This window comes from Stegostoma tigrinum, chromosome 6, assembly GCF_030684315.1.
Source record: "Stegostoma tigrinum isolate sSteTig4 chromosome 6, sSteTig4.hap1, whole genome shotgun sequence".
NCBI classification, from domain to species: Eukaryota; Metazoa; Chordata; class Chondrichthyes; order Orectolobiformes; family Stegostomatidae; genus Stegostoma; species Stegostoma tigrinum.
The window spans coordinates 12,658,595-12,672,449 of record NC_081359.1 but is presented as its reverse complement, the minus strand read 5'-3'; the positions used below and the strand labels follow the sequence as shown (position 1 = coordinate 12,672,449).

The 13,855-nt window shown below is 39.1% G+C and overlaps 1 protein-coding gene across 1 annotated transcript in view; it reads right to left on the bottom strand.

Annotated features, from left to right (window-relative positions):
• Positions 1-2,367: 2,367 nt before the first annotated feature.
• The window catches only part of si:ch1073-15f19.2 (T-cell surface protein tactile), a 91,034-nt gene continuing 79,546 nt past the window's right edge, over positions 2,368-13,855 (bottom strand). Inside the window, exons 10-12 of the mRNA XM_048533279.2 lie at positions 6,799-7,185; positions 4,897-5,008; positions 2,368-2,641 (exon numbers count right to left, since the gene is read on the bottom strand). Of these exons, the coding sequence (XP_048389236.1) occupies positions 2,557-2,641; positions 4,897-5,008; positions 6,799-7,185 (584 nt within the window). The 3' untranslated portion in view covers positions 2,368-2,556. The remainder of the gene's footprint in view (positions 2,642-4,896; positions 5,009-6,798; positions 7,186-13,855) is intronic.

Sequence of the window (13,855 nt, the reverse complement as noted above, 5' to 3'; positions counted from 1 at the left end):
AAAAGTTGCCTCTCAAGTTCCCATATATTCTTTCCCCTCTTACCTTAAACTGATGCCCTCTCGTCCTTGATTCCCCAACCCTGGGAAAAAGACTGAGTGCTTTCACCCTATTCATGCCTCTCATGATCTCATACACTTCTATAAGATCCCCCCTCAATATCTCATGCTCTAAAGAACAAAATCCTGTCTTGTCCAACCGCTCCCTATAACTGAATCACTTGAGTCCTGGCAACAGCCTTGTAAATTTCTTCTTCACTCTTTCCAGCATAACATCATCTTTCCTACAGCAAGGGGACAAAAGCTGAACACAATACTTCAAGTATGGCCTCACCAACATTCTGTGCAAACACAACATAACTTCCCAGTCTCTGTACTCACTGCCCTGACTGATGATGGCCTGTATGCTAAAAACCTTCTTCACTGCCCTATCTAGCTGTGACTCCATTTTCAGGAAACCGTGCGCCGAACTCCTAGGTCCCTCTGTTCCACTACACTCATTACTGCCCTTCCATTTACCATGAAGCTCCTACCTTGATTTCCTTGACTTTCCAAAATGCAACACCTCACATTTACCAATATTAAACTCCATTTGCCATTTCTCGGCCCACTTCCTCAGCTGATCAAGATCCTGCTACAATTCCTGATAATCTTCCTCACTGTATCCAATACCATCTTTTGTCATCCTAAACTTACTAGTTACGCCTTGTGCATTCTCATCCAAATAATTGATATGGATAACAAACAGCAATGGGCCTAGCACCGACTCCTGAGGCACACCATTAGTCACATTGCCTCCAATTAGACTAGCATCCTCCCATTATTACAGTCTCCTTCCTACCATCAAGCCAATTCTGTATCCAATTTGCCATTTCTCCCTAGATTCCATATGATCTAACCTTCCAGACCAGCCGACCATGTGGAAACTTACCAAAGGCCTTACTGAAATCCATACAGACTATGTCTACCACCCTGCCCTTTTTATCCTTCCTGGTCACTTCAAAGAATAACAAAATTGTCAGGCATGATCTCCCATGCACAATGCCATGCTGACTACTCCTGATCAAACCCTGTCTTTCCAAATGCATGTATATCTTGTCCCTCAGAATCTTCTCAAGTAACTTGCCTATGCAAATGTTTGGTTAGGTGAGGAACACAGCAGGCCAGGCAGCATCAGAAGAGCAGGAAAGTTGGCGTTTCTAGTTGGACCCCTTCTTCTGAAAATCTTCAGAAAATTTTCTGAAGAAGATGCTTTCTGAAGAAGGGTCCTGACCCAAATGTCAACTTTCCTGTTCCTCTGATCCTGCCTGACCTGTTGTGTCCCTCCAGGTCCACACTGGCTTGCCTCTGACTTTAGCACCCGCAGTTCTTGCGATCTACTAATCCAAGCTCAGAGCTGGTTTTGTGCACCAGGTCATAACACAATCATATGAGCATATGTAGAAGAGCAATTCTGATGGAATGACCATACCAAATATTTAGCTGTGCTATATAGTGTTTACCAAAATTACCCCATATATTAATTTAGAGCATACGAGACCCAGGCACTCTTGCAATGACTGTTGAGAGATCACCACTATATTCAACTGGGTAGTCTACTAGACTTAACGCCCTGATAAAGAGAAAATGGTGTAACGTGGCAAAAATTCCAGTTTTGGAGATCAATATCCGCAAGCCAAGTTACCCAAAAATATCCAAAAACTTGGAAAGATCAATGACATGCTGAATACCTGCCTTAAGGTATCTCTGAAAAATTTGTCTGTGCTAAAATGGGGACGGTATCAGCTCTTCTTTGGACAGACTTTCTAGGTGTGAATACAATGGTTTCTGTATATTATTTTTAGAATTCTTGTGGAGTCCAGACAAACAATTCCATCCACCTTGATAGCTACTACTAACCAAGCTCGCCTGCCTCTCCAGCTTTCCTCACCACTCACCCAACTGTCCCCAAACACACTCTCATCCTGGCAATTACTTTCAGGATGCTGTCAGACAACAAGCCCAAAATGCATTAATCCAGAACTATCACGGTCATTGTTTCAAAACACTCGATTGTTGGAACTGCTGCCGTAAAACCGTTGAATGGTATGGTAATAAAAATATCTTAAAAAGCACAAGATGATTTCATTACAAATCCAGGCTTTGGTTTTGTGTTATATAAGATTCTTGAAATTGAGATTTCATTCTCTGCTTTGTTTTACAATTTTGCATCTGAAATATGTAATACTGGACTGAATGACTGTGATGCCTGATAGAAGAAAATTGACCAATGTGCATTGAAGAAGTGTGCAGAATCTATGTTAATTTGTATTTTTAATTTTTTTTCCTACAAAAATGTAAAAATCTCCATTGAATAAAAAAAATTGACAGTAAACATTAATGCAAAAAAAATTATGAAAATCTATACAGATGTTTTAGAATGTAAATGGATCACACAGAATATTAAAATGTTATACTTGCTGTTCTAAAAGCATAAAATTGAATGTATATATTGCACATAAAATGTAGAATATGAAAATATATACTACTCTCAATCCGAAAGTATCAACACCATCTTCTTTAGTTGACTTCATCCTGTGGAGATACCTGAATAGCTGTGTATTTTATTGGTGGAGGAGGAGGTTTGAATGGAGGTGGTTCATTCCTGTTGGGAATCAAAATCACAATGTTACTTATTTATAACATAAGCTGACTTTTTTGCTCTAAACATCTTGATCTGAATCTCATATTATTCCCTCACCAGCACATACTGGGGGAGATTTTCCTTCTCCTTTCTTGGGGTATATTCCAGCATCAAGGCTAAACCAAAAAATAGTCTACTCATACTACATCTACCCGATAGACTCTATTTGCTACTGTAATTACCTTTTTGTTAAAATAAAGGAGAATGAAGATAATGTATGACCAACAGACAGTAGTGGAACTGCTTAAACTGTGCTTAGGACAAAAGAACACAATCATATATCCTACACAGTGAAGATGGTTACCAATAGAAATATCCAAAGTGTGCAGTTAGCCTAAATCTCACAAAGTCACAACTCTGAATGGAACACAACTGAGGAGGAAAAGAAACCAAACCAATATTCCAACTGTGGACAAAACACTCTCTAAGATATGCTCGAACAAAGCATGCATGAAAGTCTACCAGCACTACATTTAACACACTAACAACATTCAAGCTTCCAGTGCACTGAGTGTTTTTTTAGATTAGATTTTAGATTCCCTACAGTGTGAAAGCAGACCTTTTAGCCCAACAAGTCCACACTGCCCCTTGGAGCATCCCACCCAGACCCATCTCCCTGTAAACCACACACCCCTGAACACTATGGGCAATTTAGCATGGCCAATCCACCTGGCCTGCACATCTTTGGACTGTGGGAGGAAACTGGAACACCTGGAGAAAACCCACGCAGACACGGGGAGAATGTGCAAAGTCCACACAGTCAGTCACCCGAGGGTGGAATCAAACCTGGGTCCCTGACGCTGTGAGGCTGCAGTGCTAACCACTGAGCCACCGTGCCACCCTGAGTTCAGAATTCCCAAGTGTGAACTTTACATCTGTCGTACAACCCAGGACATTTATTTTTAATTTGCATATAATTTTGTGACTACCCTGTTGTAAACATGCTTTCACTCTTACTGGATGTAACATTTTCTTGAAAAATACTTGATATATCATTACTCTAAGAGCTGTATTGCCTTAACAGCTGGGTATGCTAATGAGGTAAAGGCCATCATGAAAGGGGAGGCAATGGCCTAGTGGTACTACCACTGGGCTGTTAATCCAGAGACCCAGGTAATGTTCTGGGGACTGGGCTCTAATCCTGCCATGGCAGATGGTGGAATTTGAAGTCAATAAAATATTTGGAATTAAGAATCTACTGATGACCGTGAATCCATTGCCAATTGTCGGAAAACCCATCTGGTTCACTGGTGTCCTTTAGGGAAGGAAACTGCCATCCTTAACTGGTCTGGTCTACATGTGACTCCAGACGCACAGCAATGCGGTTGACTCCTAACTGCCCTCTGGGCAATAAATGCCACCAAATCAATGATGCCCTCATCCCATGAATGAATACAGAAAAAAAACTTATCAACTGTTATGTTCAGTCCAGCAGAATGAAACCAAAAGGAGGATGCATACATATTTAACTCCAAGTTAAAACTTTGATTTGAACTATTAAATTAATCTTGTGAAATCTCAAGGAAATTAATCCATGTTTTTAAATCTGTGTTCCTGTGTTACTTACTACACATTACTATTCCTATCCCCCAGTTTTCTCCATGATTATGTTCATTTTGCACAAAAATGAGTATGTTGGTCTGCTTCCCTTCTTGTTTGGAGCTGGAGAGTTGAAATAATTTTACAACTAACCTCTAGCCCACCCTTACTTTCACATGGTCCATCCAAATCTGACTCTTCTCTTCCCTAACGAAAATAGAAGTTGCTGGAAAAGCTCAGCAGATTCTGGCAACATTTGTGAAGAAAAAAATAAGAGTTAACATTTTGGTGCCAGTGACCCTTCCTCAGAACTGTGATTCTTTCTTTACAGATGCTGCCAGACCTGCTGAGCTTTTCCAGCGACTTCTGTTTTTGTTCCTGATTTACAGCATCCACAGTTCTTTCGATCCTTATCTTCCCCAACTTGCTTGGGCTCTGAATTGAATGTTCACTGAATATCTATGAGAAACCCACTTTACACAGCTAAGTGGTTCTCAGGAAAGAGCGTGGAATCTGAAATGTTAACATGTTTCATTGCAGACTCTGTTCTGCTGTTTCCAGATTTTCTGCTTCCATTTCAAATTTATAGCACTATAGTGCTTTCTGACAATAACTTATGAGCATTTTCATCAAAACTAAAATAGTATCAATATGAAAATTAACGAAATAATACATACAGTTTTTTCCTGACTTGCCAGCATTTGATGAGATAAGACAATAGAGCAGTACAGATCATCAAGATCACGATTACAGTTATCACCACCGCCACTGACACAGTGCCTTCAGATTCTGCAAAAGATGCAATAACATATTGATAATTCTAAATATAGTGCTCCCTTTTTAATCTGAAATGCTTCATGGAGTGTTGGAATGAATTGGACATTATTTCTCAATTATTTCTCTATAATAAATCTAACAGTGCTAAATTTCAGTGTCACAAATAGGAATCAGGTAAACCAGATTGATATTCAGGATCAATATGTTTTAGCAATGAGAAAAGATACAGAAGTAATGAGTTTTGGGGAAAAATATATTACTTGTTCCTTAGGTTTATATTACTTGGAGTAACTCAGTGCTTTCGCTTCCTTTTTCCATACACTTGTAAGGTAAATTTCATAAATTTGTGTTCCCAAAATAGAGATTCACACGGCAAGTTTGCATTTTAGGCCTTCAGACAAAAGAATTGCAGTATTTCAAAGAAAAAAGCCACCACCTTGTCAGGGTCAGCAGAGATGGGCCATAAAAACAAGGCTGCTGGAATTGGCCATAATCTCCAAACAATTTTTTTCAGTGTATTTATGTAAATTTCACTGCAGAGCACCTCTGTAATGGGAACTTCCATGTTGCAAATGATGGCTCAACATCGCCTCTGAGGGGCAATTAGGGAGGGCAACAAATATTGACCCATGCCAGGAAATTAGCATTAAAGGTATTCCTCAGTATTATCAAACATAGGCAATAATGGAATGATAAGTGAAACTAGGCTTAAATATTAATCACAAGTGGCTGTGAATCGAAGTGAAGTTGGTCTTCAGTGTCAGAGACAACAGGTAATAGTGAGTCTACAATGAAACTGGTCTTTAATGATAAAAACAATCGTTTTAATCTGCAATGGAGTTTGTTTCTTATTGAAGTTGAAACTGAAGAAAACTGGGCTGACTGCTCAAGCATCTACTAATGGGAAATCACTCATTTCGCACTGTTGGAAAAGACCAATTTCACCCCATATCCCGTGAGTGAATAGAAAAAGGAAAAAAGGGTTAGGAATTTGTATCTGATGCATGAATGATTTCTTCATGCACTTGTTGTAATTAATATACGTATATTAATTAAAAAATTGCAGAGTTAAAATGATCCCTCTTGTTCAGGCAAAAAAAAATCTTGCTTTGCAGTAACTCTATGCCACTGAGCATATGGGATAATTTAAATAGTATAAAAAGATGAAAACATCTGCCATGAGGAAACAAGTTATCAGTTTCAAGGCATCTCAGTTATATATTATTAAGAAACAATGGTTAAACATTTTTGTTTGGCTTAGAGCATGTTTTTATTTTGCCAGCAAAATAAAATCATAAACTTTACAAAACAAAAATCTTCTCTGCTTTTTTAAGGCTAATGCCACCTTCACTGAGTTACAAGATTTCAACACGTGACAATAAATAATTGTGCTTGATTATCAAATGATGCCCCATCTAAAGCAAACGTATGTTTTACCAAATGTCTCTTGGACTGAATTTGTTTACCATAAGGATAATGTGACTGTACCGTCTTGTTCTACTACCATAAGTGTCACTGTACAAGTTGACTTCTGAAGTCATGAAAAAGTCCCTCCAAACCCGAGATTGAATTAAAATGCTGAGTATAAAAGTGAATTATCGGCATGGATGGGCACAGTTTTTTGCTGTTTACTACATAGGCCCGGCTCTGTGAGGGTGTATCTGCACCATGCAACATAGACTACACCACCTGGCTATACTTTGAACAGTTCTGAAGTATCAATAAGTAAAACACTCATTTTTTCGTGAAAAAGTCACAAAGTCAACAAATACCATTACCCACATTCATAAAGAAATACCTACCTTTGTCATCTGTGTTAATGTAAATGTGATTTGTCCTGTTGTCATAATTCCCTGCTGTATATAAAATGGTGTTGTTGAATGCCTCCACAGATGATTCAGTACCATTGGTTAATCCAAAGCTAATTGATGACTGAATGGAGGTGAACTGTTTCTCACTAGTGGATAATCCGATTGTGGTTGATGGTCCATGGTTGCTGGATGATGTAACAGCAATGCTGGTAGATGACCCGAAGACAGCCGGTGTTTGAGAAGATTGAGTGGTGGTGGACAATCCAGCATTAGTAAATAGTTCAGTATTGGTAGAGTTTTTGGAAATAGCGGTTGAAGCAGTGGCATTTGATAGCTGCATCATAGTAGTCAGCTCAGTGCTAGCATAGGATTCATTGCCTAAAGAAGATATTTTCCCTTGTTAATTAATGTTTTGAACAACAGGAGTAGGTAGGTACATAGGAAGACACAAATTTTAGAGTAAATCTAGAATTATACATAGTTATGAGATTAAAATAACTGGTCTTCATTGAGGAGTCTGCCTTTAGTTCAATAGGTGAAAGCTCATGCAAAAGCCTGCAATTTTGTATTGACAACAACAGTTTCAGCAGTGACCCTTATGAATTAAATTGTTACAAAATTTGTTGTGAAGCCTACAAGAACAGTAGCTCACTGATTAGCCACTTGAGTTCTGGAACACTTCACCCCTCATGGGTGCAACCTTTTGAAAGGCAAACTACAGAGCACATAACAGGTGATAGATTTGGTGGTTTTATATCGTTTAGCTGCTTAGCTGCTCCTGTCTGATACTGGGAAATGGAGGGCGAAGCCACAAAGTAGGCCCCAAACCATTTTTTTGCAATGTTTTAATGAAAATCTGTCAAAACTCTGACTAGGTGCAGAGTGAAAAACCACTCCAGTTTTTGAACTGCTCTGACTCATTTTGCCAAATATATGAACAGATCAAAGGATTCACTTCTAAAGGACAAAATCGGAAAAGTGTCAATAATGCCTGCATCTGTTGAATTTGTTGTTAATTCAGAAACAAATGTTGTTAGCTGTGTAGATGCTTCATATAGATCTAACAAAAGAACAAATAATCTAAGTCATTAATTTAAAAATGTGTAGAAAATAGCTACAAGCTCCAGCGTCACCATTACAAGTTTAAACTTATTTCAGGACCTTTTTTTACTTGTGTCAATTACAAATCTTTACTTCCATATGGAATCTCACATTGCCTATGGAACAAAACATGATTGTATATTTCAGGAAATCTAGGACAAAATGTCCAATGTGAACAGTAAATCACTTTATTGTAACCAGACCAGTACACAGGAATTTCAAAGCATGTTACATTTCACTGGGATGACACCAACACAATCAAGCTCTGTTGTTCCTAGAGTTATTACAAAAGTTAATGTTTTGAAAGAAACATGCGAAAACTCCAAACTACCTAATTGCTACACCCAGGTTGATGGAAATTGCTGACCAGGATCCTGTGCTTAACAAGAAATCATTATTCATTATAATTACTTGAAGTAATTACCCATCTTAGCTTGGAGCTTCACTTTCCATTTTCTCAGTTTGGATTTTACCACTGGTTAATTCTAAGGCTGATTACTTTGACAGCAACAGAATATTTCAGACAGTTTTCATTACAACTTTGTCCTGTGATTGACCTACTAAATCAAAAGGACATTTCACTTGGGTAACAAATAAATGTATGTATGATATGAATTTGATAGAAACTATTGAAACCCTGGTAATCTGTGGAATTGTAGACATTCTTGGTTATCTGAAATTTCCACATGGCTTATCCCCATTATTCACCATAACTCTGGCTTTGATTGAAAAAAGACGATGGAAAAATGGTTCACTTGACCAAAATCACTCAATTACTACCAACAGTGTAGCGGATTAATGGCAGAGACAATTGCAATCACCTTTCTACCATCACCATCCAACCTTTCAAAATTCAGAGTCTGTGTCTTTAACTATCTGCAACACATCAATATAGTAATGTAGCAATTGTCTCAACAGGAAAGGTTTTCAATCTCTCCAACCAATTTATTTGCTGTATTCATGTGTAAATAGTGCATGATTGGTGGCTTTAATTTATTTTAACAGCTGTATCTTTGATTTCCTTTGATTTTGCGACAAATTTCAAAATTGACTGTGTCTGGTGGACCAGCTAGGTTAGATGTTTAACATCGGATTTGGGATCGCATCAACAGCACAGGTTCAATTTAAGTTCAGCTGAGGTTGACTTGAGACCTGTTTCTTCACACTGTCCCTGAGAATGGGAGGCAATGACAAACCACCACTGATAAAAATGGCCAAGAAATCTACTCACGAAGAAGCTCAAGAGCAGACAATGAGCCAAGGACCTGCCTTTGGGGAGAATATGCATTAGCATTGAACGAATGAACAAACACACTATGTGTAAGTATAGTATTTCTAGTACACCAGTTCTTAACAGGCCATCAAGAAAAAGATAGGAAATCCCGTAAAAATTGGTGTAATAAACTTTACAAACTAATATTGTTAGAGTACTATCTCAGGTCAAATATTATTAAAGAGATCAGTAAAGAGTCAGGTCAGTCATTGATTATTTTCTGTATTGAGGTTGAATAAATATGCTCTGTAAACCGTTATAATTTGTTGTTCGGTTTTTGTTCAAACATACTGTTTTTATTTTCAATAAATCTGATCTGTGGTTTGTTCCTCTGGGCTACATTCTGAATTAGTTTTTATCCTATTATTTATAGCAGACTGTAGAATCGTAGAATGGTCACAACACAAAAGGAGGCTATTCGGCCCTTTTTGTCCATGTTGCCCCAACACAAGAGCAACTTCGTTCATTCCATTCCACACCCACCCCCCCGCCCATTCAGTGTAACCCTGGTTATTTTTCCTTCTCAGATGATCATCCAAATCCCTTTAGAAGGCCACATTGAATCTGCCTCTTCCACACTGGTGGGTAATACATTCAGCCCATAAACCACAAACTATGCAACAATGATTTGCCTTGTCTCATTTCTGAAGAAGGGTGCAGACTCGAAACGTCAGCCTTCCTGCTCCTCTGATGCTGCTTGGCCTGCTGTGTTCATCCAACTCCACACCTTATTATCAATGATTTGTCTTGTGTTGCCCTTGGTTCTTTCACCTTGAATTAGTGCATTCTGATAATTGTTATCCTTTGGTTTACAACCTCCTACACCGATGGAAACCATTTTATTCTATCTACACTGTCCAGAGCCCTAAGGATTTTGAATAACTCTGTCAAATATCCTCTCATTGATTCATAGAGTCATAGCACAAGGCAATAACCCTATCAGTCTAACTCATCCATGCTGACCAGGTTTCCCAAACTAAACGAGTGTTACTTGTCTGTTTGATCCACTACTTTCGAAATCTCTCCTATTCATGTCACTGTCCAAATGCCTATTAAATGTTAGAACTGTACCTGCATTTATCACTTCCTCTGGCAATTCATTCCACACATGACCCATCCTCTAAGTGAAAAAGTTGCCCCAGATAAGAAGTTCAAATTCTTTCACAGGCATTTGTGAATATAAATTCAAATTCGAAATGTACAAAAATGAAAAAAACGTCAAAAAAATACACTGGTGTCTAAAAGATGCCTGTGGTAAATTCTAACCTCGTTTAGTTCTGGTCCATACGTAACTTTCATTCTTTATAATATGATTGCCTTTGAAAGAGTCCAATGAGCCACTATAAAGGACTTAGAAGATAAAATGAGGCTAAAGAAAAATTCACATGAAGCGATTGGAACCAAGAGGGCCTAATTGAGTACAAGATCTTTGATTGGAGTGGTTAAACTGGGCCAACCAGGAATCCCTGGTTGACCAATATAAGGGGGGCATTCAGAATCTCCGCTGATCGGGAAACTGCCTCCGAGCTGGCTGGTCACATTGAATGTTCTGTGAGTGGATTTTGTGTTGTTTGGAGACCTTGAATCAAGATTGTGTGCTGCTGCAATTACTACTACAACTATTAGCCCTAGCAGCAACACCAGCTGTAACAACATCAGCAACAGTGACACTAACAGCACCAGTCCGCAACTAGAGCCCTGGGCAGGGCTTAGGCAGTAGCACCTATAGCAGCGGCAGCAGCAGAAACCTAGAGATAGGGCCTAGGCAGCAGTGGAACCAGGACAGGCAGCAACAACAGCCGAAATAGAACATAGTCTTTCTCAACTTGCACTTTGTTTTATGGAGAAAAGCCCCGCTTCTAAAATTTATCCCACCAGTCGGATTCCTCATCTTTATAAATCTTTACTGCTCCCCTTGTAATTCTTTCACTCCCTTCCCAAAATGTCAGACAGCTCCTTTTATCTGATGGACATTATTGAACTAGCTAAACAGGGAGAAGTTCAGCACGTTCAACCATCATAGAACATAGAACATTACAGCACAGTACAGGCCCTTCGGCCCTCGATGTTGTGCCGACCTGTCAGACCGATCTCAAGCCCATCTAACCTACATCATTCCATGTATGTCCATATGCTTGTCCAATGACGACTTAAATGTACCTAAAGTTGGCGAATCTACTACCGTTGCAGGCAAAGCGTTCCATTCCCTTATTACTCTCTGAGTAAAGAAACTACCTCTGACATCTGTCCTATATCTTTCACCCCTCAATTTAAAGCTATGCCCCCTCGTGCTTACCGTCACCATCCGAGGAAAAAGGCTCTCCCTATCCACCATATCTAACCCTCTGATTATTTTATATGTTTCAATTAGGTCACCTCTCAACCTTCTTCTCACTAATGAAAACAGCCTCAAGTCCCTCAGCCTTTCCTCGTAAGACCTTCCCTCCATACCAGGCAACATCCTAGTAAATCTCCTCTGTACCCTTTCCAAAGCTTCCACATCCTTCTTATAATGCGGTGACCAGAACTGTACACAATACTCCAAGTGCGGCCGCACCAGAGTTTTGTACAGCTTCACCATAATCTCTTGGTTCCGGAACTCAATCCCTCTATTAATAAAAGCTAAAACACTGTATGCCTTCTTAACAGCCCTGTCAACCTGGGTGGTAACTTTCAAGGATCTGTGTACATGGACACTGAGATCTCTCTGCTCATCTACACTGCTAAGAATCTTACCATTAGCCCTGTACTTTGCCTTCCGGTTACTCCTACCAAAATTAGCCCTGTACTTTGCCTTCCGGTTACTCCTACCAAAAGTTGAAGTGTAGGTGAGGGGAGACATCTCAGCCACCTCCCTGATTTCTAACATTCACCTGATAGAATACCCAGGAGCGCTGGTAAATGGAAGACCAGTGCATCCACATGAAGTGTGCATAAAATCACCTAAAAATGCAGGTTGACAGTAACCAAACAGTTTTAGTCAGCAGTGATCCAGCGGTCATAGAGGTTAAGCCAAGGTAGGATAGTAGGAATTAGTCTTCTGCAACAGTGCAAACCAAATGGCATTGTACTCACCTATTATATGGAACTGCCTCTTACATAACTCCTTTAGTCAAAAAGAGAGAGGGAGGCAGAAAGCAGCAAGTTAAAGACTACATAGGGATGCTAGAATCTATTATAATAGGGCAAATAAATGCATTCAAGGTAATTGGCAGAGACAGTATGGTGGAGAGATATATGTTTAATCCAATTACTAAAGTTCTTTAAAGAAGAAACACATGTTATGGATAAAGGATGTCTGGTAAATGTACTGAACATGTATTTCCAGAAGACGATTTGTGAGGGGCACAACAAAGGTTATTGCAGAAAATAAAAAGATTATGGTACATGAGTTACATCTTGGCATGGACGGAAGTTTGGCTAGCTAACATGAAACAAAGATTAGGCATAAATGTTTCATTTTCTGGTTTGCAAGATCACATGAATGTGGAATCTGTGCAGGGGCCCCATCTTTTTATAATTCACATGGATATGGATGAAAGGTGTGGTTGTGAAATTTGCTGATGACACATGGATAGACAAAAAAGTAAGTTTGGAGAGGAAGCTTCAAGACATAGGCTGAGTGAAAGAGCTAACATCTGGAAAATGGAGAATCACGTTGGAAATTGCCCATATTGAAGGAAGATTAATAAAAAAAGACATTTTATCTAAGAGGTGAGAGGTTGCAGAGCTGTGAGATGCAGCAAGGTGTGACTATCTCAGTGTCTGAATCATTAAACATTTGTATGCAGGTGCAGCAAGCAGTTAGGAAAGCTAGTGGAACGTTATTGTTTATTGCAATTGAACACAAAAATGGAGATGTTATGCTTCTATTATACCGAATGCTGGTGACAACACCTCTAGAGTGCTGTTACAGTATTGGTCTCCTTATTTAAAAAAGGATATAAAAACATTGGAAGCAGTTCAGAGAAGGTTTGATAGAATAAAACCTGGAATGGTCAACTTGTCCTATGCGGAAAGGTTGGACAGGGGAATGAGGAAAGGGTGTTTCTTCTTGTGAGAGAACCTAGAAGCAGGAATCCTTGTTTAAAAATGAGAGGTTAACAATTTAAGACATAAATGAGGAAAATGTTTTCTCACAGAGGGTCTAAGTCTGTGAAACTGTCCTTCACAAAATGCAGAGGAAGAAGAGTCTGTGAATATTTTTAAGGCAGAGATGGACACATTCTTAACCAGCTAGAAGATGAAAAGTTAGCAGGAACAGGCAGCAATGTAGAATGAGAAGATCTGCCATGGTATTATTGAAGGACAAAGCAGGCATGAGAGGTCACACCTATTGGTATCTTTAAATTTCTATGAAACTAAATATTGAGCAAGTATATTACAGATGGCAAATGATTAGTTTCTACTGAATGATGTAGACAGCTGGTCAGACCAGTGGAGCTGAAGTGTACAGAGTTAACCTGGCAGGTTTATAATTTATTAATTGTGACAGATCTCAATTTGGAATGTCACAAGAACAATACATATTGGAGAATGAGATGCAAAGGATAGCTTGACCTTGAGTCAGCCACATCCTGGTTCAATTTTTTGTCAGCCTGTAGAACTAAACTCTACACTTGACAGTCAAAAAATGTATGATCAAACACTCAGAGATAGGGAGCTCAAAGCATA